This window comes from Simochromis diagramma, unplaced genomic scaffold (assembly GCF_900408965.1).
Source record: "Simochromis diagramma unplaced genomic scaffold, fSimDia1.1 OVJJ01000553.1, whole genome shotgun sequence".
Classification (NCBI taxonomy): Eukaryota; Metazoa; Chordata; class Actinopteri; order Cichliformes; family Cichlidae; genus Simochromis; species Simochromis diagramma.
The window spans coordinates 2,236,512-2,259,450 of record NW_024387095.1 but is presented as its reverse complement, the minus strand read 5'-3'; the positions used below and the strand labels follow the sequence as shown (position 1 = coordinate 2,259,450).

Below are 22,939 nucleotides of genomic sequence, written 5' to 3'. Positions count from 1 at the left end.
TCTAAAAGTAGAATGGGAGTCTACACTCCCGTCTCTTCCATCCCCATGTGATTATACACCATTACTGTCATGGTCTCACGAGTCCAGATCTGGTTTGGTTCCTTGACAATTAATGCATGTCATTAAACTGTGTCTTCGCTCTACCATCGTTTGTATTTTCTCCTGTCTCCCTCACTTGTTCTCTGTGTCCTCACCCCCCACCCGAATGCAGCAGATGGCCGCCCCTCCCTGAGCCTGGTTCTGCAGGAGGTTTCTTCCTGTTAAAAGGGAGTTTTTCCTTCCCACTGTGCTGCTCAAGTGCTTGTTCACAGGGGTTTGTCTGATTGTTGGGGTTTTCTCACTAATATTGTATGCTGGTTTTTTTTGGGGTTTTTTTTTTTTACAATATATAAAGTGCCTTGAGATGACTGTTGTTGTGAATTAGGGCTAGATAACTAAAAATGAATTGAATTGAATTTTTAGTGCATTTAATTTTTAAGTTTGCCCAAAGTGTCGTACAAAAACAAATCAAGAGATAAAGCGAAAGACAAAACCAGTCACATTAAAACACATTTTACAAAGTTCATTGCTACACTGCTAAATATCTGATTTATATTTTATTGTACTAAGATGGTCAGTAGTCGATCAAATCATTATGTATTTAAAAGTAACTTTTCATTTACACTCTTGTTTTCAAAAAATTGTGTCAAGACTGTTGTGGCGGGGCGTGGTCTGCGGTGCCGCTGCAGGGGAGGCGGACGCACCTGAGTGGCATCCGCAATCATGCCTCGTCGGCTTAAAGGCTGAACTAGATCCTGTACTGTTGTTGTTGTTGTTGTTGTTGAAGAGTTCAGCTGCGAGCTGAAAACCTGCAGCTCTGTGTGTGTGTGTGTGTGTGTGTGTGTGTGTGTGTGTGTGTGTGTGTGTGTGTGTGTGTGTGTGTGTGTGTGTGTGTGTGTGTGAGTGTGTGAGAGAGACAACAGCAACCGGTGAATAAAAGTATGCTGAAGAGCATGGAAACGTGGTCCGGTCTGTCGTGCATCTATTACAACTGTGAAAAATGGGGGGAAAAAAATGAGATGGTGCATATTGTCTTTACCTGTGACATTTTATTGTTTTTTTGTTTTGTTTTGTTTATTTTAGAGATATATAATTTGTTGGCCAAAACATGTTTAAAAGCGAAAAATCCTAGTACCGGTCCAGTTACCATTTATAATGCATCCCTATGCCATCATGGATACTGAAATTTAAAGCATATGCTTAAAGTTAGCTTCCTCTGTCCTCTTTTGTGTAATGAATACACATCCACGATTACATCCATGATTTCCAAAAGTAATTTCATACTTGTATTGATCAGACTGCAGTAATTTTCTTCAGACTCTTTGAGTGAGATCTTGCTAGCAGAATTTCTGGAATATGTGTATATTTATCTTCTATGCTAATTTTGTCTGTTTTGTTTTTTTAAACTTGCATTTGTGGATGCTGCAAACTGTGTTTGCTAACAGCTACTTTTGGAAGTACTTCTAAGTATATTCACTGACTTCTACTAGAGAATCATGACCTATGGATATAGGTTCTATGTATTAAACAGGGCTGTATGTTAACCTTACCTAAACTGTAATATGAGGATATGTTGCCATTAAGTGGGAGAAGTCTAAAAACTGTATGGTATCAGCTGTTGGATTTTACTTTCACACAGATTAACAGCTTGGATGAAAAAATTCTGCATGACCTTACTGTGATTTTTCTGTCCATAATGTGTAGGATGCTAACAAGGAAAACCTTTATGGCTTCCTGCCATAATTTACTCCCTGCAGCGGTTAGTTCATGTAGGATATTTATCTATCGGTTCCGCAGTTTGAGGCAAACAAACAAGGAGCCTTTTAATTTCGACACATTTTGGCGGCCTTGTCTGTTTTGACTACAAATGTAGACTTTGGAGTACCTGAATAGGGACGGCATCTGGCAGCTGGTGCTTTGCAGAGTCACTTCTCACCCTTTCATCATTTTCAGTAAAGCCAAAAAAAAATTGGGTGCACTTTGGAGCAGAAAGATATATTTCTCTCGCTGTGGATCATGGCTCAAATTTGAGAAAGCAAAATCTGAAAAAGCATTGCGACAAAAGCAGTTTTTATTTGATGCTGAAAGCATTGTAATTTAAAAAATTATGATGTAAACAGCCTTATTGGTGTTAAGAAATGTCTCGTTATCAGCTAAATTGCACATATACTATGTGAATTAAGATCATCTGAGGCCAGCAGTTATAGAAGAATAGATATATAATGTATCCTTTTATCACCTGTTGTTTCAGAATTAGGAGTCTTTATTCTTGGTTGGATTTAGATGGTAAATGTTCTGCACTTATATAGTTATTTAGGCATGTTCTAAAGCTCGTTACAATGCCTGTCAGTTACCCTTCATATACTCAGCTGCCATGCAACGTGCTCCTCTTGGCATTCAGTCTTTTTGAAGGACACTTCAACAAATGAAGAGGCTGGGGATCAATCTGCCAAACCTGCAATTATTGGACAACCCGCTCTTCCACCTGTGCCACAGCCAGCCTTTATGACTTCTGCTTCTGCTGATAAAGCAGCGAGCTAAAAATCTGCGCTTTCCATTGCTAAAGGACACATTTATGACACCTGTGGGTGTCTATATTCTGGGCACGCTCCTGCCCTAGCTTCACAGCCAGCTACTAGAACATAAAGTTTGAAAGTAATTGCACTTAGGGATATTTCAGGCAAATCTCAAGACTGGAAGAAAAAAAAAAACCCATCAATTTTGATTTCATCTGAGTAATAATCACCAAGGCTTGGTGACCGAGCACAGCAATAATAACCAAACATTATGCTTAGAGGTTCCATTCAAACTCTGTTTCACTGGTGATATGAAAAGCTGGACGGAGAATAAATGGGTTTTATAGCTGCTTAATCTGCTCCAGACATATTGTAAACTACCTGAGCCGAAAGCTGTTGATTTTTTTTTTTTTTTTTCCTAATCTGGTCATGTTGCGTTGTTAATTTGCTATATCAAGACAGGACGCCAGGATCCCCAGTGCTCAGTCAACTATAATAGTTTACCTATAAATCATAGAATAGGGAGGGACATACATGGAGGATTCTCACTCAGATTTAATGGTGCAGATAAAACAGCTGAAATCATCCCTACTTTCACTCGTATAAATGATTTATATTCAAACTGTCTGATTTTCCTGAATTTAAATGAGGAATGCGACGTGAAAGGCTCCAATAATGCATTTTTATCAAAAGGCCCTCCTCACCTGATTCTTCAAATTCCTTATACAGCATGCCCCATGTCTCGGTGATTCTTTCCAGGCTCTCCTCCATGGCTTGGATGTCCATGTAGGGGCAGTTGCACTCTGGGAACTTGGGGTCACAGCTGCACCAGCAGTCACTGTCCTTGCAGACAAACTCACCCTCTCCATTGCAGGCAATGTAGCTGAGAGCCGCCTGTACAAAACTCTCTCTCAAGTAGTCTGGAAGGATCACTTGCAAGCCTGTAAAACAAAGCTGGGTTTAGTTTTGTCATCAAACCGAGACCTTGGAGAGTCAGTCTGCTGCCAGAGTGTGTAACGCACTTAATGCAATCTAGAAATCCCCATATTTCTGTCTTTTCAGATAAAATATATAATGTCACGACAGTCACAATAAAAGTGGTAGAAATTCAACAAACCTTGCAGCTGGACTTTATTTTCAGGGCTCTGAACCAGCACCGAGCTCACAGAATCAAGGTTGTCATAGTTACTGCATCCAAGAGGACCTGTGCGGGTCTCTGTCACCTGGGCAACAACAAATAAAAGGCTCATTTATAAATTCCCAACTGCATCCATTTTAGGACAAGTGCATGATTAAGTTAGATTTCTTTATAGAAAGATATGCTTAAAGGGTACTTCTACATTTCAGGCACAAATGGGGCATAGTAGGTCACAGAAAATGTACCTTATGCAACATAAATGGCTGTCTCGCCTCTGATTAAATAAGTAGTTCCTCCATAATCGATTGCACTAGTGAATGTGAAAGGAATGGAAACGAGGTTAAGCTCATTTTGATTCCTCTAAATTGCTGTAAGAGTGCTTTGTTGCACTTATTTCTATGCAAGAAGTCTACTTTTCCTTTTTTTCCCCCAACCCCAGCCACTGATTGAAGATGTTTCGATTGACCTTTGTCACAAAGCCTCTCCAACAAAGACTCTGTTTTCACTTCATTTGCAAGACAAGATCCTATTTCAGCTCTCTCCTTTTTTCTTTCCATGACATAGTGAGGAGCACCTAACACTTTCTCATTTTTCTCTCTTTGTGGTTGCGGGACACCATATTTTGTTCAGTGATTTGTCCTGGTCAGGCTTGTCAGAGGACAGTTGGTGTAAAGTGACAGATGGACGAGGCAAGACAATAAGGGTCAGACGATCGGTAGCGCCATCACAGAGGGCTGAAGGGCTTGGGAACTAATATCAGGCCGGTGCTGGAGAGAAGTGAAAACTCAGTATGGGGCTCTTTAATCAAAAGCCTAATCCAGAAGAAAGATTCGGAAGGAAGAATAAATATCCTCTGTGAATGGGAAAAGGAAAATGGAAGATAATTTGAGTGCAATTCTCTGACTATAATATTTATATCACATTATAAATCCCTTGTTTCCCTTATGAGGGATTTTAATGCCGATATGACTGTGAGGAAATGAGATACAATGCTGGCTTTCAGACCCCATGAATATTGAATCCATATAAGGAATTATTTGATATGCCATATGATATGCCATATGGCAAAACACTGAGTGATGAGCAGAGCATTCAATTTCCGCTTTGCTTAGCAGCTGCTATTCACTGTAGATACATTCTGGTATATTAAAAATACTTAATAGGACATTATTGGCCACCTGTACCTCAGCGCAAGACTACATGAGGGATGGAAGCAAATGTGGAAGATGAAAGTGGAAAATGTGTGTCTTTGTCTGGCCATTTTCTTCACCATCTCAAATTATAGTCCAGTGGCAGTATTCGCAAACATTCTGCAAAACCCTCACAGAAAACTGTTCATTTGGCCTTAAAGCGTCCAGCAAGAAGTGTGAGCTTAGGAGTGATTGACAAAAACTTCTTTGAGGGAGTGAGGAACTAAAATTATAACCTTAATGCAGTGGTCTGGCTGACCAGGCTGGCACACGCTTTTAAAGATGAGGAAAATTGACACCCCACAGGTACACGAATGCTTCCACTAAAGTCAATTACAATAGATATATGAGACGCGAGAGGTAATGATAAGCGTGTGTGTGTTGTGTGAGCATGCTGCAGATACAGTCTCTGCAAACGTAAAAAAAGGAACAGGCCTTCCATTTTTGTTTTTTATCTTTTATGCAAGGTGTCTGTGGAGGAGTGAGGGAGTGTGGGAGTTTGGGCGTGTGCCAGAAAAACAGAACAGTATAAAGGAAACAATACATGTGCATTCAGATTCCTCTAGTAGCTACTTACATTCTGCCACATAGCTGCACACGGCTGTGCAGGATGCATTAAAAAATGCTGCTTTTGCAGTATCCTTTTCAAATCCTGATATTTGTTTTATGTATTTTCCGTGACATGGGCCACAAACACTAACCGTGCATGATCTAATCTGTACTGTTGTCATTTCATCAAACCGATCTCTGTGACTTCCCAGTTTTTAGCTCACTTAAGGGCCATTTATGGTGGAGATCGACCAGCCGGGAAACTGAATTGGCCAATTTTCAGTGTTCTCAGCGTGGACCGGTGACGGAGCGCCTCACACACAGTGCTTAACACATTTCTTAGATCAAGGTTTGTGCCAAAGCTGTCCTAAATGAACGGCATTAGTAATAATCAAAATCATTTCGTATGTTGCTGTCATTGTTAATCCATTAGTAAACGCAAGCACACTTTTTCATAAAATATAATTATTGTTGTTATTCATGATTTTTCAAATGTCAGTTTTATTTTAAAAAAAGCAGAAAAATAATAAAGCAAATTATTATTTTTGATTAAGATGTAAAATGACAGTTACCACATAATTATCGGCAATAATTATAATAAAAGTGTGAAAACTCTGACTCACACATATGACATGAACCTGAGCTAATATCTGACTAAGTTAGCATTAGTGACTGGCTGTTATGAAATGATGTCTCTGTTTCATAGTTGCTGTTTCTGTTAACCTGATGGATTTCAGGTCCATTCTCACTTCCTGTTTAGTTTTTGACAAATCCTAAAAAATTACAAACTTTATCTCAGAAATTCTGTTTTCTAAAGCTACTCTTCCTAAATTGCTCCATTCCCTAACAGGAATAGAGATACATGCAAATTTTCTTAACAAGAGAGAGAGAGAGAAGTGACCGCTGCGCTGCAGACAGCAGAAATGTGCGAGCTAAAAAACAACAAAAACCAGCCTTCTCAATTGCCTCCAACTGCCCTTATGAGTGTGTCAATTTGTGGCTCTGTGTGTGTGCAGTATGTCTATGACTGATTTATTATTTTTCTCCTTGGTATCTTCATGCTAGACATATCCTGTGAGAAAAAACTAGTTTGAAGGAAATCATAAATGACCACAGCAGCTGCCTATCTGCTCTGTGATAGTTCAGCCACCAATCGATCGAGTCACAAGACTGGGCGCACTCAAATGTGAGCCACAAAGCCCAATAAATTGACTGTCCACAAGAAGGAAATATCAAAACCAGACGATCCTGCTGTTTTCTACTTCGTGACCGGCACACTGTTCATCGCTGTGTTTAGATAGGCTGGCAAATATGGTGTGAGTCAGGTGGGGATCTGACCATTGATTCAGTCTAGGAAATTCTCAAATTGTAGCAAAACTGCTCCCCTCTGTTCTCTAACAACTGCAGTCATTACTCATTGTACAAACAAGCTGGTCCAATCAGACTCTCCTCTGCACTGTGACTTCTTGAATAAAGCCCAGATTTCCAAAGTCGTCCCCCCCGGCAAACCACAGCAAAGTGCTTTTTCTTCAAAATGAGCTTCAAATTTCTCTTTGCATGGAGACCGCCGGAGGGGGCCTTTGCCTCACCTGCAACCCTCTCATTCATTCCTCAAGTTCAATTCATGCAGGTCTGTTCTGCTACTGTACGGGTCAACACCCTGTGGAAATGATGCGCAAGTGTGGAGGAATCTGTCGCTCCTTTGACTCTCTTCCCACCAGCGTTGGAGGTGAATGTCTCCTCATACTACTTCCCACCTGTCAGTTACACCAGATGACTGCCTTTGGAGCATGAAAGCAACACTCTCTCGTCTTCTCTTCGCGTCTGTAGCTTCAGAAGAAAAAAAAAAACTGAAAAAAGCCCTGATTCCCAAGAAATGAAACAGACAAAAGTTTTTGCCTCTCCACCTCACATGTGCCTGCCTGATCTGCAGAAAGAAATATCCAATCCTCCCCGAACACAATGTAGCGAGAGGACAGAGCTTTGATATAAGTAGGGGGGGATCTGATTCATGTTCTGCTACAGCAAAGAAAGCGTCACTTCACAGGACCACCGCCGCTGTGTACCGAGAAATGAAAAAGGTAGAAAAGAAGGGTCATCCCTCCCTCTGTCACCCTATTAACCCCATGCTACCTGAAGGTGACAACTGGAGGCAGAAAACTGTCGTGAGGCGTGTTTCACAAGGCTCATTTATCTTTCCCTCACCATATGTGCTCATCACGGAGCTTCCTCCAGACTCGGATGTGCTTGCAGCTGAAGATCGTATCTCATCACAAGCGGGAGGATAAAAAGTATAATCTTCTGCTTTATTTTCATTGCCATTATCGCCGTGTTTTAACAAGGGAAAGCGTTAACAAAGGAAATAGTACTGTACCCACAACCATTTTTACCAGTTTTCAAAAGCTAAAAGGTTGAAATTAAAAATTATAGATCTCTGATAGCTCATAAGAGGAAAACTTTTATTCATCATTTATAGAATAATAACAGTTATATGCAACTAGGCAATATATTTTTTAATGCTTTTCATTTAGTACTGGTCTTTAAAATTTATGAGATGTTTTTTTGTTTGTTTATCTTTTTGAGAATTGCAGGAATAAAACTACTTTTTGCTATCGTGCATATTAGATGTATTATCATGTATTATCATTTCCTATGTTAACAATTGTCTTGTCTTGTTGCCTAGCAACTGTAGTTGTTTAGACACAATTTAAAACTATGAGCCAAAGAGAGCTTGATTTGATTAATAGATAATACAGAGCTATGAAAAAGTGTTTGTTTTAATTCAGCTGCATTGGAGGGTTGTTGAGTGTGGTTAAGTTTATGTCAAAACATCTCAGATTTATTTCTGGTATTTGATTAGGCTAGTTTTTTTTTTTTTTTTTTTTTTTTTGAGCCATTCAGAGATGGTCTTGCTGCTGAGTTTTGAATCAGTGTCAAGTTTCAGGGCAAAACTATAGTTGACCCAAGCATAGTTCCCAGAGGGTGGAAACATATACTGTAGTTGATTTGTGTGGGAATCATAGCCATGAGGAGCAAAGCTGAAGAGCTGGAAGCTGTGGATGGGAAAGTGTGTGGCAGTGGTGCAACTCTTAGTGTTCTTCTTCAAACAATTAGAAAGCATTAGTTACTTTATTGATGAATTTTAATATGTGTGTCATGTTCAGTCTATTCAGTAAAAAGCTAGCACTCTGTTATAAAAACCCATTTTCATTTTAAAGTTTTACACACTCATCAGCTACACAATTAAAAGACTAGTATGTGTTAATTATCTTGTTTGTTGAAGTAGAAGTTTTGAATTTCTGCATTTCCCATTCCTCATGAAAGTCTAAAGCAACTGCAAAATAATTCAATCACATAAAATGAATCTTAAATTCCTTTTATGTCCTGTTTTGACACTGCTGCGGCAGGGTGGTTAAAATGACCCCCATGGTGGTTCCAGTGGGTTCTAGTGCTAAATGGTCACAGTATTCCCCACCCACTTCTGCCTGTGTTTTCATGAAAATGAACCTTATAATGCAGAAGCAATACAAAGGAAGGTTTGTTGGACATGGTTTGATGTTTGCAATGAGAAAACAATCCTTATCTATCTATCTATCTATCTATCTATCTATCAATTCATTGAACTGAATTCATATTTTTATACCCAAATTTGATATAAAAAATAAAGTAATTCAACTGGTGATTTTTTTTTTTTATTTGTTGAAAGTAAATAACTGTAATTTGACAGGTTTATCACAAAATGATGATGTACTTTAGTATTGTTTCTCATTGTTTGCAAAACAATAAACCTGAAAATTCATGAATAACAACACTAATTGTATTTTAGCATCAGAAATATTATTTTGATTAAAGAACTTACTCATGCTAATGGATGAACCATTACAGACACGAGAAATATTATTTTGGTAATTACCAAGTGTGTTATTTTAGTGCAGCTTTGGCACAAATCTTACATTGGGTGGGGGGTATAATATATTTTTAGGCACTATTTATAAGAGGAGTCTGATTTAGCTCCAAGTATGCAGCAGAAGTGAAATAATGTTCCAAGTTGAGAAGGAAAGAGAGTGATCTACTGAGAGCACAAGTGTTCTAGCCTTAGATTATAGTATAACAATGTCAGTTTACTGTCATTGTGATTTTACTGATGGATAAAAACTGAACTAGATAGAAGCCTTAATAATGTATCCGTTAAATATGTCCCTATATAACTCATAACAAGCACACAAAGATACCTTGATTGCAGTGGAGGCGATCTGGATGTGGTGCAGCTTGCGCAGAGTGCTCTCCCTGTCGATGAAGTAGGAGGCAGCCAGCTGGTGCAGAGCTTCCAGAGTCACAGTGGAAGAGTTGCCCGAGTAATCGCTCACCTCTGCTTTCTTACTCAGTTTCCGCTTATCCACAAATATGGTTAAGGCCTCTTCTCCTGCAATTAAAAGATAATCAAATTTAATTGTTTTCAAATGCTGCTCGGAGTTTTAGAAAAGTTGTTTTTAGTTGTTTTTTCTTTATCGTGGACTCAGATCTTTTCACTTGCATTTTGTCATACCTGACCAAAGCTCATTATGCATGTTAATAGATTTTTTTTAATTAACTGAAAAAAGAAAATTTCCCATAAAGTATTTTGGGGAATTTTTAGCCTTCATTAGGACAGGACAGGCTCAGTAGACAGAACGAACACACATCAACCAGGTGAGCTAAACCAGCACCACTAAACAACCTAAAGTTGACATTATTTAAAATTTGTCAGCAGCATTTGTAGCATATAGAACCAGAATGTTATAGATGTTTTCCCGCATAATGTTACATAAGTGGTCTTTAAAAGACACTTAGAACATGAAATAAATAAATACATTCTAGGATCCAACTTTTCCCGAAGGCATTTATTTCTAGTGTCACAATATTTTGCAGCAGAGCTTCAAAATGAGACCTTCCCCAAACCTCTCTGTTGCCTCTAATAACCTCTGTGTAAAGAACTCTGGACAAATATTATCAAAAACACCAAGAATAAATGATTGTTTGAATAAAATCCACCCAGTGCTGCCTTTCTTCAAGCAAATGTAAGCTAAAGCTAGCATGCCTGCAAATACAGATGAAGATCATGTGAAAGCTCTTCCACATATGTAGCTAAATGCATTAAGTGTCACTGAGGTCAACTACTTCATTCAAACTTTAGGAGCTGATCTTGTACCTCAGCTAGTCCTTCCAAGATTGCTTTATTAGCTAGCATTGATGCAAATGGTCTTTCAATTGATAGGGTACTTTAAAACCTGCTGAGAGATACATGCACCAAACTCCAGGTGGTTGTGAGCACAGCGACAGCAGGCGCCTCTGAAGCATAAAGACACTTGACCATAATTAGGATAAGTCACGTCACCCCGAATCAGACGGCACTGATCACTGCAATCAGGACTTCATAAGTCTAGGAGCTGTGATGCAGCACACTTGGAGCTCTGAGAGTTCCCAAGACACTGCACATCATATTTCTCATCATAATGCAGTGCTAATGCTTCAGGGCCATTTTTCTGCCCACTGCCTTTCTTACTCAGCTGCTGAAGGGCAAGCTCTTAATATTGCAATCTATTTATTAATTTCATTAAGTCCATATGTTTCCGAACACAGAGGCTATCCATTTAGAACCACAGAGGCATATCACTGGCAAAGATCCAAGGCAAACTCCTCATTCTCCTCTCTTCATACCACTCAGTCCTGGCTGAGAGCCAGAGTGCAGGGCTGCATCAGCTCTGGTAGCTGGAAGAGTTGCATTTTATGCATCTACTCACAACAGCGACCTTTTCAAAGCCAGGAGTTGCGTCTAAAGTAATTGACATGTGTTGTTTTGTAAAAAGCAAATGTGCTTTTCAAGACTTGCCCGGGACTCTCCAGCATCTTAAATGACATTTTTTTTTTTCGTCTCTCGAGTCAGAGAACTATTAGTGCTTATCCATTCATCAGCCGGTAGAAAATCAAAAAATTCCGTGGCTATGACTGGGAGTGGGAGTGGCAGGTTCACGATACACAGGCTTTCACATGTATTCATACATCTCTGGAGACCAATTTTCTGAGCTGCCAGTGGCATATAATTCCACTGTGATGTGTTTTTCGGTTACTGTGAGTGTATTGCATTATTATGTCCCGTCCATCTGTTTTCCATACAGACCACCTGGAAAACCAAATTTTAAAAGCTTTTACCATAAATTGCATACTTTATTTAACCCCAGATCACCTGAGTGAGAACTAGTTCCTTAAAGCACATTTCCCTGTTTATTCTAAGCTGTAATATATGGGCTAAGTAGTTCTACGCTGGAGTTTAAGAGCAACATTGCTCTTTTATTTCTGTTAGTCGCGCGAACAGGTGTGGGATTAGAGCTCTGGGTAGCTCCCCAACTGGGTCTAGACTGGGTCTAGAGAGTATTTTAAATTCAGGGAATTTAAAATAGAAAGTAGCTCGTCCACAGAAGGACTGGTAGCTCCCCTTACGATAAGGGTTCAGATCGCGCGAACAGGTGTGAAATGTGTGTGTTTAGTTAGTTTGTTTGTTTGCTTGTTTTAATCAATTTTAAATCATGCTTTTTATTTGTTTTTGTTTCTAATGTCTCTGTAAAGCACTTTGAATCACCTTGTTGTTGAATTGTGCTATACAAATAAATTTGCCTTGCCTTGCCTTAGTCATTTGCAGGTGCTGACCTGGGACCAAAGTCTTTTTGCATCATTCATTATTTAGCTCTGAAAGCATGTCAGAGATATGAAAATCAGGATCAGAGCTGTGAGTTGAGCAAAACTGCCTAGCTGAATATCTAAAGTAGGTAGTTACTGCTGATAAGATCTGCCAGCAACAGATTTCATAGAAGAACGCTTACCAAAAACTGTAATTTCATCTGTTTAATCTGTTTTGCTCCAGTGTGTCATTTTGACCCTTCAACTTCAATTTTATTTCTTATTTTGTCTGAAGTTCATGGCAAAAATAGAAATGTGCACATACACATAGTTTCAACAGTTCTTCCAAAGTGTGATCTAATCTAAAAAACAGCAGCTACATGGTGGTCCTGAACTGCCCAAGGAAACAACAGTGAATGGTAAAACAATCGATAGAGGATGGTTAATAATTGTTACCTCCCAGGGTAGCTGACAACAGGAAGTGAGTCCCATACTTCCTGATCAGGCTGTCAGTGATCATCTGGGTGGTGGGCCTGCGGCCCAAGAGTCGGATGTTCCTGATGAACTCAGGAGTAAGAGGTAACGGAGACTCCAGAAAATCTCTCCTTTCCACCGCCAAGTTGTTCACCTTCCATCTTCCAAACTCCCTGGAAAATGAGAAGCGATTATTATTAATAGCCACTAGATTAGGGTTTCTAAGTGATAAGAGAAAATAAGATTACCTGAAAACAAATGAAAACAAGATTTGCGCAATTTTAGACTTATAGCAAACAGCTTGTAGCTCTGAAGCAGACATGCTCACTGGTTCACACCGATTAACAGATGAAAATAATGTGCCAAGATACGCAGAAATGCACCAGCAAAGAAGAAGGCAGCAGCTTAGCAAAGAGAAAGAAAAAAGCACATATAGAAGAGAATAGACAGATTATATTTTGTCGATTAACACTACATGTAAAAGTAATCTTTATTTAAAAGAAAGGTTCACGTGACTTTCAATCATTTATGCAGCTAAAATATGTCATAATCACTTATTACAGGTTCTTTAGTATTTTCTCTGTATTCTGGCCTTTTTACATAATTGCAAATTGAATTGCTTTGATTTGAACTGTTGCTACACTTAGCAATGTGATATATGGAAACTTCATGCTATAAATGTTTATTAACAAAACTCCTTGGAAAGACTTCAGTTGATCCAAAACGTCACAGCAATATTATAGAATAAACAATTAGCAGTGGAAAAACATGGCCTATAGTAGTCATTATGGCATCACTTCATCTAAGGTAAAGGAGTTGACCGCGTTTGCATATTAGAGATACAGTGACATCATACAGATAGATCTTCTGCCTAAAACTGAGCTGAATAAATTACACGAAGAGACAGAAACAGCAAAGACAGAGAAATAGTGAAAGAAAGAGTAGTGCATTGCATTTACGTTATTATGTTGTGTGCTATGACAGAGTTCAAAACCTCTCGACCATGCTGACACAGCCTGAATTAAGGTGCAGCTCAGAGAAAGAGTGAGAAACAAAAGAATGAATGAATTCACAAGAGTTCCTTTAGAAATAACATCCAGAGAAAAATCTGCTATCAACTGAAACCACGACTGCCACATGGGATAAAAATGTGCTCCAACTACGCAGCTTCCAGCTGTTTTCTTTAATAACCCTATCATTACAGAGATATACATCAAAATGGACAAGGTACAAGGCAGTAAAAGAAACAATAATGGATGTTTTCTATATTGAAAAAGAAAACAAAGTGAGATGAGCCTAAAGAAAAGACTCTGAGCCTTTGTTACGTCTTCAGATTCTTCCTCTCTGTCATTTCCTTCAAATTATTTTCACGTCAAGTGTAGCTTATGTGATGCATTTACTGTACATTAATACTTGTTATTTACTAGAATATGTATGAACATATTTGTGTAGGATTGCACTTGACAGACGATAATAATTCAAGAAAGAAAAATGAATAATACTATAAAGCTTAACCATCTTACCACCTCTCTCCTCCATACAGCCTATATGCTGCTGAGACTTCAACGACTTCCATGTGAAAACACAGCAAGGACATCACGAGAGGAAAAATAGATACCGTATGTCAAAGACAGCACGATAAACTGAAGCGGAGTGAGACGCAACCAACTAAAGGATACAGATGTTCAATCAATAAAGACCAACCTTGCACCCTGCATGCATTTTTCCAAGTATTTGTGTGCAACATTTGCCCGAGGCACAGCTCTTTGTACTGGGATTCCATTTGGCAGTGCTTTGACTTCACACAAAGTTATTCTGTTACCATAAAGTTCAAGGATGATAAATTTCCACATGAAGCGTCCTTCACACACAGTACTGTTTACGTTAGTTGCACTTACACACTTTTCTCAACAGAGTGAGCCTCAGTGAATCAAATGTAGCCTCTTGTGTGCTTTGTTTGTCTAGCATGTGGCAAAAAAAGTACTGGCTGAGAACACCGTGTTGTGAGAAGAGAACTTTGCATGGCATCCTTCATGTAAAAAGATCTCCTTGGAGTTTTGCTATAATGCATTTTACTTTTGCTACCCAATATATTTGTTTTGATTAAGAACCAAGTCATAACAAAACATAAAGTGATAATAATCATGCATTTTATTTTAGGCACCTTTCAAAGTACTCACGGTCACCTTGTATAGAAGTGTAAAAAGCAGTAAAAATAAAGAAACATCAATCAAGTCACTAAAGCACATACAAATGCAGTATGTAAAATTTGTAATCCGCTATTTCTTTTTTCCCCCCTCATCAACACGATGGTGACTGCCAAAACTGAAATACAAATGTCGGCTGCCAATATGAGTCTAACTGATAGCACAAAGTTTATTTTATCAGTGTGGTTTTGACCCAAGACACTATTCACTGCTTTGAAAAAGCCTCACAAATGTGAAGTTAATCACCAAAGAAACCAAAGAGATAAAACTAAATAACTTCTGAGGCTCCTCACAGGCTTGTGCTCTGACATAAAAGGCCCAAAGCCTACAATACACAACATTAACGGCTCGTAAACTAAAGCATGGCACAGGAAATGACTGAAAAGCTGACTGCACACATGGGTGAACAGCAAATAAAAAACTTTGCTTATATGCACTCATTCACCATATATTGACTCGGTCTTTTGTTCAAAGTATCAATAGAAAAGTGTGTCTGCGGGTTCACGCTCTCAAACCTATAGGGTACTGTTGCAACATATGCTGTGTACCCACTGAGCTCAGGTGGAAGGTTTTTTATTTCAGTATCTCCAACAGGGAGAAAAGTCTGCTAACTTTGATGAAAGCGCTGCTACTTGCAGACTTTCAGGCAAGGCTTCAAGTTGTACTCTGACCATTGCTACCCTGCTGTCATAACAAACAGGATAAGAGAACCCGTGGCCTAACTCCATGCGACTAAGGTAGCCGAAGATCAAAACACAGGGTCACTATACAGGAAAGAAGCACTTAGAAGTGAGTGCTGAGCTCAGGGATTCCTAATCTGTATCGATGTTTAAAGGCCCAAAAGATATAACACGAGGGTGGCAACAGTTACTTCAAACAACTTCAGCATCTATGCTGGTGCTGCTTAAATGTTCTGGGACTTTGTGAAAATTATTATTATTTCTTTCCACCTACCAATCAGATTTTGTAAAATTTAGATGAGAATCTTAGTTACATTTCATTTTGTGTTGGGATTTTTTAAGAGAACTGCTTATAAAATCCACTGACAACTCAACAAGCTAAATGTTGAAAAAGGTGTTACTATAAAATCTATCCAACAATACCTGACAGCTGTTTTGCTAGCTGTTGTTGGTTTGATTTTGCTGTTATGTTGTTCTTCTTTTATTGTGGAAACTGTCTAATCAGAGAGATTAAACTGCAGTGGATGCTCCTTCAATGTTTTCTTTAAAAGCAGTGGCAGTTGTGGGGTTAACATCAACAGCAACATGCATGACTTTTTGCCACATGAATTTACCAATCGATCTACGTCCCTACCCTCACCTATGGTCACAAGCTGCGGTTAGTGACCGAAAGAACGAGATCGCGGATACAAGCGGCAGAAATGGGCTTCCTCCGAAGGGTGGCTGGCCTCTCCCTTAGAGATAGGGTGAGAAGTATGGCCATCCGGGAAGGGCTCAGAGTAGAGCTGCTGCTCCTTCACATCGAAAGGAGCCAGTTGAGATGGTCAAGGAATCTGACAAGGATGCCTCCTGGGCGCCTCTGGGGTCAGGTGTTCCGGGCATGTCCCACCTGGAGGAGGCACCAGGGCAGACCCAGGACACGCAGGAGAGATTATATCTCTCGGCTGGCCTGGGAACGCCTTGGTGGTCCCCGAAACAAGCTGGAGGAGGCTGCTTAGGCTGCTGCAACTGTGAAGAAGAAAATGGATGGATGGATGCTTTTTCTTGTTCAATTGCTGTCCACCCCACATTAATATATTTTTCCATAACTTCACAAAATCAATATTACTTTAATTTACTTTATCTTTTACTTTCTGTTTACGACAAACAAATGAGCTTTAGGAAGCAGAGCAGCATTTTGACATTTTCAGTTGGAAGGCTTTTTTTTAAAAAAAAACCTTTTTTCTGTTACAGTTTTCCTGACAGTTAGATTAAGTATAAAACACAGATATTTAATTTATGATTGGACTTGTATTAATATTATCATGACATAGATAAAAAAAGAACAGATAAACATGAAAAAAGACATCCCGCCTACAGAGAAATAACCTAGTTTGCCATTTTGCTAAATTAAGGCTGTTTCCTTTTTAAAGCCGTTCAATGTTTTTGATGTTTAAAAAAAATGTAAAACTTAGTTATTAAGCCAAGAACTGCTGAAGATAGATTTTTTTCGCTCTTTCCTTGCAAATCTACATTGCAATGAATTTCTAAAGAGACATTTATGAAGTCACAGACAGATATCACAGCTGTAATTATAACAGATAGACTGTGATTACTTTGAAATTTCTCTTGGAGGGTACCAGAGTGTGGTGCCAATTTCTGCTTGGCGCTGCTCCCAATTTACTCACATAATCACGCTCATGTGAGAAGAAAGTAACGGGAAAAATGTTCTTCAAAAAACCCTTCTGCCTGTTTTGGAGAGCACTCTATTCATTTAAAACTTTTTTTTTTGATGGGTTACATCCTGATGCAGCGTGAGCATCAAAAGCACAAATGAGCCATGCAGAAATGAATGCGACTGTCCCGAGTGATGGATTATTTTTGTCAGACTTCACTGTGTGGCAGGAAATAACAAACATTTAGTAAATGTTTGTGAGCTGCATTGTCCAATCAGTCAAATGTTGCACTTTTCTGTCTTCTGAGTAAAAGCTTGACTGCTGTAATCAGAATGGGTTGAACAACCTTGGCTGCAGATGATGGATGGAGGGAGTGTGGCCTTTTGAAAGGGTATATATCACATTAAACCAGGAGTAATGAGGAAAGCTCCAACACACAGATGTTTAAATGATACAAAGAGTAAATCGCCAAGAACTCAGGCTGCTGCATACAAAAGTTAGAGCAAGCTGGTGACACAGATTATAAACAACTCATATCATTTTCCTTTTCTGTTATAGAACTATAAAGCGAGACTGATTCACACAAAATTAAGCAGAAATTGAGGGCAGTGTGCGAAGTAAACATAATGATGTTAAATGGATATGTGGTACCAGTTGACCTTTTTGCTGACACTGTAGTATTCAGACAAAGGCTTTGACTAATCTCTTGCTCAGATATATCTAGTGTAGCTATTAATCTTCACCTCATTTCATGCCGTACAAATAAATGACCTCTTCAAATGGGACACTATGTCTCTTGAGTTCCACTTTGCAGTGTGAAAGCACTACTTCAAAGCCACAGCACGTTCTGTGGGACCAAAAAAAAAAAAGAGAAATAGAAAGGGAGGGAGGGGGAGGCGGGGGGAGTTACAGGTACAGGAAGAGTATTCGAAAATCCCCCGCTGTTGTTCGTTTCTTCAGTTATCGTTGACTGTGATAAGCTAGGCCTGTCTTATCTTAAACCCCCAATAGGCCAAATGGTTCATCCTGCAGGGAAAGGATAAAATGAAATGGGTTTCACTACAGAGTTGATTTTAGGGGCTGCAGTCCTCTCTACACCCAGCTAAGTCATTATTATTATCAATTTCATTTCTTCTTTTTGCAGGGGTACATCAGTTTCATCAGTTTCAACTCTCTTAACACCATTACTGCCAAGTTGTTGATTTTTTTTCTTCCTTTCAAACCCCAAAAGGTCCTGTTTCAGCTGGACCATCTCTACATTCTGATGTTCGTATGGATACCGTAGGTCTTTAGTGATATGGCGATGAAACATTGTCCGGTTGTAGATGATATTGTTAGCTGCTGTGGAAAGGCTGTGAGTTAAGTGTTGCTTTAAATTTTTTTCTCATTGTCAATCCTTTAGTGCCATCATGACTTTGACGTTTACAGTTTCGAGTGAAATATCTCTGTGACTTACAGCTGGCTTGTCAGATATTTTATTCAGATTGCTTGGTTTCAGCTGCAGTTTGTTTTAGGCTAATTTGCAATGAACACACAGCACTGTGGCACTTGACATGCGTTACACCTGCTAAATAGAAACGTAGGTTATTAGCATCAGCGCTGACATTACCATTTAGCTCAAAGCACTGTGAGAACAGCACAGCCTCACCCAACCATTGCAGTCACAGCATCAGACTATAAGTCCTGTTGAAATAAATTCACCCTGGTTGTGTTGCTATGTCACATTAAAGTTATGTTTTCTTGGATGCATTTAAGAAATGATAGAAGATAGTATGACAAAAGCTTTAAATCAAGACCTCAACGAATTTGAAGAGCCACAGTATGTTCCAATGTATTGATACAATAATCACAATACAACACTGTCTCACCTGTTTCTCTTTTGAATATTCCAAATGTCTATCATCACTTTCACCAGTAAGTGTTTTTGACCATTGTGCTACATTCCTTTGTGCTCGTCTGTTGCCTTGATAGCCTTGGGATGGTTAACAAAATGGACAGTGAGTCTGTCAGAAGATCACTGGCAGTAATCTGAATGTTCCTGACCATCGTTTTAGGGTAAAAGCCACTAAGACGACTTTATAGAAGCAGCTACTGCCTTGGCACATGATATTTCTTTTACTTTAATCAGCATGCAGGATATGCATGCCTACAGTTAACCAATACTTGAGATCTTTTGTCCCTTCAGCTATTAGCTGTTTAAACTAGAAGAATCATTATTACTCTGCCTTCATATAAATATTATTCTCTCTTTTATCTCCACTGAGTGGGTAAGTGGAATAATTAAAGTGTGTTTTTTCTCAGGGCATGTGTACATTTCTGTTTTTGTTGATATTTTCTTTTTTTTTTTGTCTTTGTGTGAGGATATTTGATGAGGCAATCCAAGGCAATCCAAAATGATATTTTGAGTTCATAAACATTCAGCCTACTCTGAAGTCCTGGATAAATATAAAGGACTCAACAACTGATGCACTTTTACTAAACTAAAATACTTCCATGTGTTGTTAATTTTGTACTGCTCAACTACAAATTAGAGGGATGATTGCACTCCAACTTCTAAACCACCCCAGACTTAAAAAGAACGCAAAAATGTCAAATATCAGCTACACAAAACTGCAGTTCAATATCATCCCTACCAGGTCTTACAATTAGGTAAATACAACCTGAGATGAACAGCCTAACATGACATATCACACCATGTCATTACTTCACTCAAAAAAAAAAAACCCTAAGCCAAAATCCAGAAGCATTGTGTGAAGCTTAATATACCCCATTATTTAATAGCTTATAGAGGCACCTTCAGCAGCAATAGGTCTAGTAATAATAACTAATAACTGCAATAACGTTCCCATATGAATTTATCAGTCTCTCAGAGTAGTGTGGAGTAATTTTGGGCCACTCATCTTTCAGTGTTAGGTTCTTTGAGGTGTGCAAGCATTCATTTATGCACAGCTCTCTTAAGAAACAGCCACAGCATTTCAATCAGTTTCAGGTCTTTACTTTGACCACTGCAGCACCTTGAATATTTTCTTTTTCGGTCATTCTATTGTAGGTTTGCTTTTTTTTTTTTTTGACCAAGCTTTAGCTTTTAGAGAGTTGACCTTGTATTACATTCGACTACTGAATATTTTGGTTTACACTGTTGCCCCAATGACTGAAAGGTGCCAAGATCATGTGGTGTTTGGTTTTTGTCAAATGTTATACTGTGCATTTTAGCAAAACAGCTCCACTTTTGTCTCATCTTTTCGGAGGACATTGTTCTAGAAGCCTTGTGGTTTGTTAACAACTTAACATAAGCTGTGCTGCCAGTAAGAAGAGGCTTTTTAGTAAGAAGAGGCTTTCTCCTGCAACCCTTCCAAACAAGCCATACTTGTTCAGTCTTGTTCTAATATCACTGTCATAAACATGCTAACTGAGGTCTGCAGAGTCTGAGCTGTAGCTCTTGGGTTTTTGCAGTTTCTCTGAGCATTATAAAGTCTGACCTTGGGGTGAATTTGTTAGAATGTTCACTTCTGGGAAGATTGCCAACTGTTTTGAAAGTTTTCCACTTCTGGATAATCTTCCTCTCTATAGAATAATGGACTTCCAACTGTTTGAAAATGATCCTATATCCCTCGCCTTGATGGTCGGCGACAATTGCTTTTGTCCGTGGCATTGAGCTAACAAACACCTGAATACTCCAGACCAGGAAGCTGCCGAAAGGACCAGACTGTTTTTATTGTCCTGAAACATAAACCTTTAGGATTTAAGAAAGGTGGGCTTTTTTCATGAGTGTAAGTGGTTTTACAACCTTTAATCAGCATAATCAATTCAATCAATTCACAGTTAAATTGTAATTTTATTGAAATCTTAAAACACAAAAAATAACCACATGGATTTTCTAGACGCAAGAGGTTCAGAGTAAGGCCAAATGCATGTCAGCACTCCTACCTTCACCCTGGTGAATTTGGCAGCTTTCCTCTTGGCAGTGTTGGCCATGAACAGGTGGCTAAGGCAGAAGGCCCACATTGTGTTTGCATTGGAAGCAGTGGGGATGCTCTCCAGTGAATCCCCAAAGCACACAATCACACACACTTGCACACCCACAAAAACACAAAGCCTCTTTCATTTCCTTTGCAGAACTTGTTAAAAAATCTTTCAAATTCAATCAGTAAGAAAAGTGGGAAATTGAGTAGAGGCATAACGTGGTGTGAATTCATTACTCCATCACTGCTGAGCCAGCTCAAACACTGTAACTCGAGCCACCGATTCTGGTAATTCATCTTCTCCTGTCATTGAGCATTTATTAGGATTTAGCAGAAATCTGAACTACACATGTGGAAGAGCAGACCAGAAAATAATATTGTCACTTTCAATCACCTCTGCCCTGCAGTCGGCACTAAGCAGCGTGTCTTTCAACTAAAAAAGGACTGTCAAAAATTATCACTGGCAACAAACACAAGCGAAAGCCACATTTACTTACCAATGTAGCACAATGGTCAAAAACACTTACTGGTGAAAGCTTCTCACATGATAGAGGACAGTTTGCAATATTCAAAAGAGAAACAGGTGAGACAGTGTTGTATTGTGATTATTGTATCAATACATATGAACATACTGTGGCTCTTCACTATCTTCTATAATTTTTTAAATGCATTCAAGAAAACATAATTTTAATGTGACATAGCAACACAACCAGGGTGAATTTATTTCAACAGGACTTATAGTCTGATGCTGTGACTGCAATGGTTGGGTGAGGCTGTGCTGTTCTCACAGTGCTTTGAGCTAAATGGTAATGTCAGCGCTGATGCTAATAACCTACGTTTCTATTTAGCAGGTGTAACGCATGTCAAGTGCCACAGTGCTGTGTGTTCATTGCAAATTAGCCTAAAACAAACTGCGGCTGAAACCAAGCAATCTGAATAAAATATCTGACAAGCCAGCTGTAAGTCACAGAGATATTTCACTCGAAACTGTAAACGTCAAAGTCATGATGGCACTAAAGGAATGACAATGACAATGAGAAAAAGAATTAAAGCAAATGAGCCTGTATTTTGTCCATTTACAGTGGAATCATTGCCTCTTTAATACTTTTATGATTTTTACTGATTTAAATAATTGTGAAATGTTTTTTATTTCAACTTCCAAAACAACCAAGTGCTAAGAGAGCAACACTTTTTCCAAAACAATCAAAGGGAAGAGTCTTAAAAAGCCTACTATTTATTGTGGTTCTTTTACCAGATTATTTACCTCATGGGAGAACTTGGAGTTGTCAAAACCTCTAAGGGGATTTCAGGAGAGGAGATAAGACAGAGAACATCAGTTAGAATGTAGCAGTGGGATGTTGAGAAGCAGCGCTGAGGGAGTTTGCTCTAAAACACTCACCTCAACCCTCTTCAGAGCACCTGCAGTCTCCCTTGTGGTTTAGGAACTCTGCTGTTGTTCATTGTAGCTGAAGTGCCTCTTATATCAAACCGTAAGCCGCTTTGTTGTGATCAAGTTGAACACAAAGAATGGGTGCATCATAAGTACTCTGGCATGTTGAATAAATAAATTAGGAACAATTAGAAGAATCCCATTGTTTTAGTCCACTATTCGTTAATATACAGCGGCGCTCAAAGACACATTGATGCTAGCTGTGCTGTAATTAATTCCACTGAAAACCGTTGTAGTAGTTTAATTATGTGTCCTTAATTTAAAGTGTGAAGCAATTATGTGTTGTTGATGACTTTAATATCTATGTTGACAGCAGCTTTTGGGGGGGGGTAGACTAAATTGACTTCAGCATGTTGAAAGACTGGAGTTTATTTTTAAAGGTTTGATCTTTTAACATGTCACATTTACATGTTTCAGATTGCCTA

General features: G+C 38.9%; 1 protein-coding gene and 1 long non-coding RNA gene across 3 annotated transcripts in view; one reads left to right on the top strand and one right to left on the bottom strand.

Moving 5' to 3' along the window:
• LOC120742887 (BMP/retinoic acid-inducible neural-specific protein 3-like) overlaps positions 1–22,939 on the bottom strand; it is a 63,698-nt gene that overhangs the window by 16,199 nt on the left and 24,560 nt on the right. For both annotated transcript variants that reach the window (XM_040046374.1, XM_040046375.1), the window contains exons 3-6: positions 12,543–12,733; positions 9,665–9,855; positions 3,673–3,778; positions 3,260–3,496 (exon numbers count right to left, since the gene is read on the bottom strand). In XM_040046374.1, coding sequence (XP_039902308.1) covers positions 3,260–3,496; positions 3,673–3,778; positions 9,665–9,855; positions 12,543–12,733 — 725 coding nt within the window. The remainder of the gene's footprint in view (positions 1–3,259; positions 3,497–3,672; positions 3,779–9,664; positions 9,856–12,542; positions 12,734–22,939) is intronic.
• Positions 414–22,725, top strand: LOC120742888. Its single transcript, XR_005697984.1, has 4 exons — positions 414–813; positions 5,255–5,263; positions 21,507–21,510; positions 22,715–22,725. It is a non-coding gene; the product is annotated as an uncharacterized LOC120742888 (long non-coding RNA).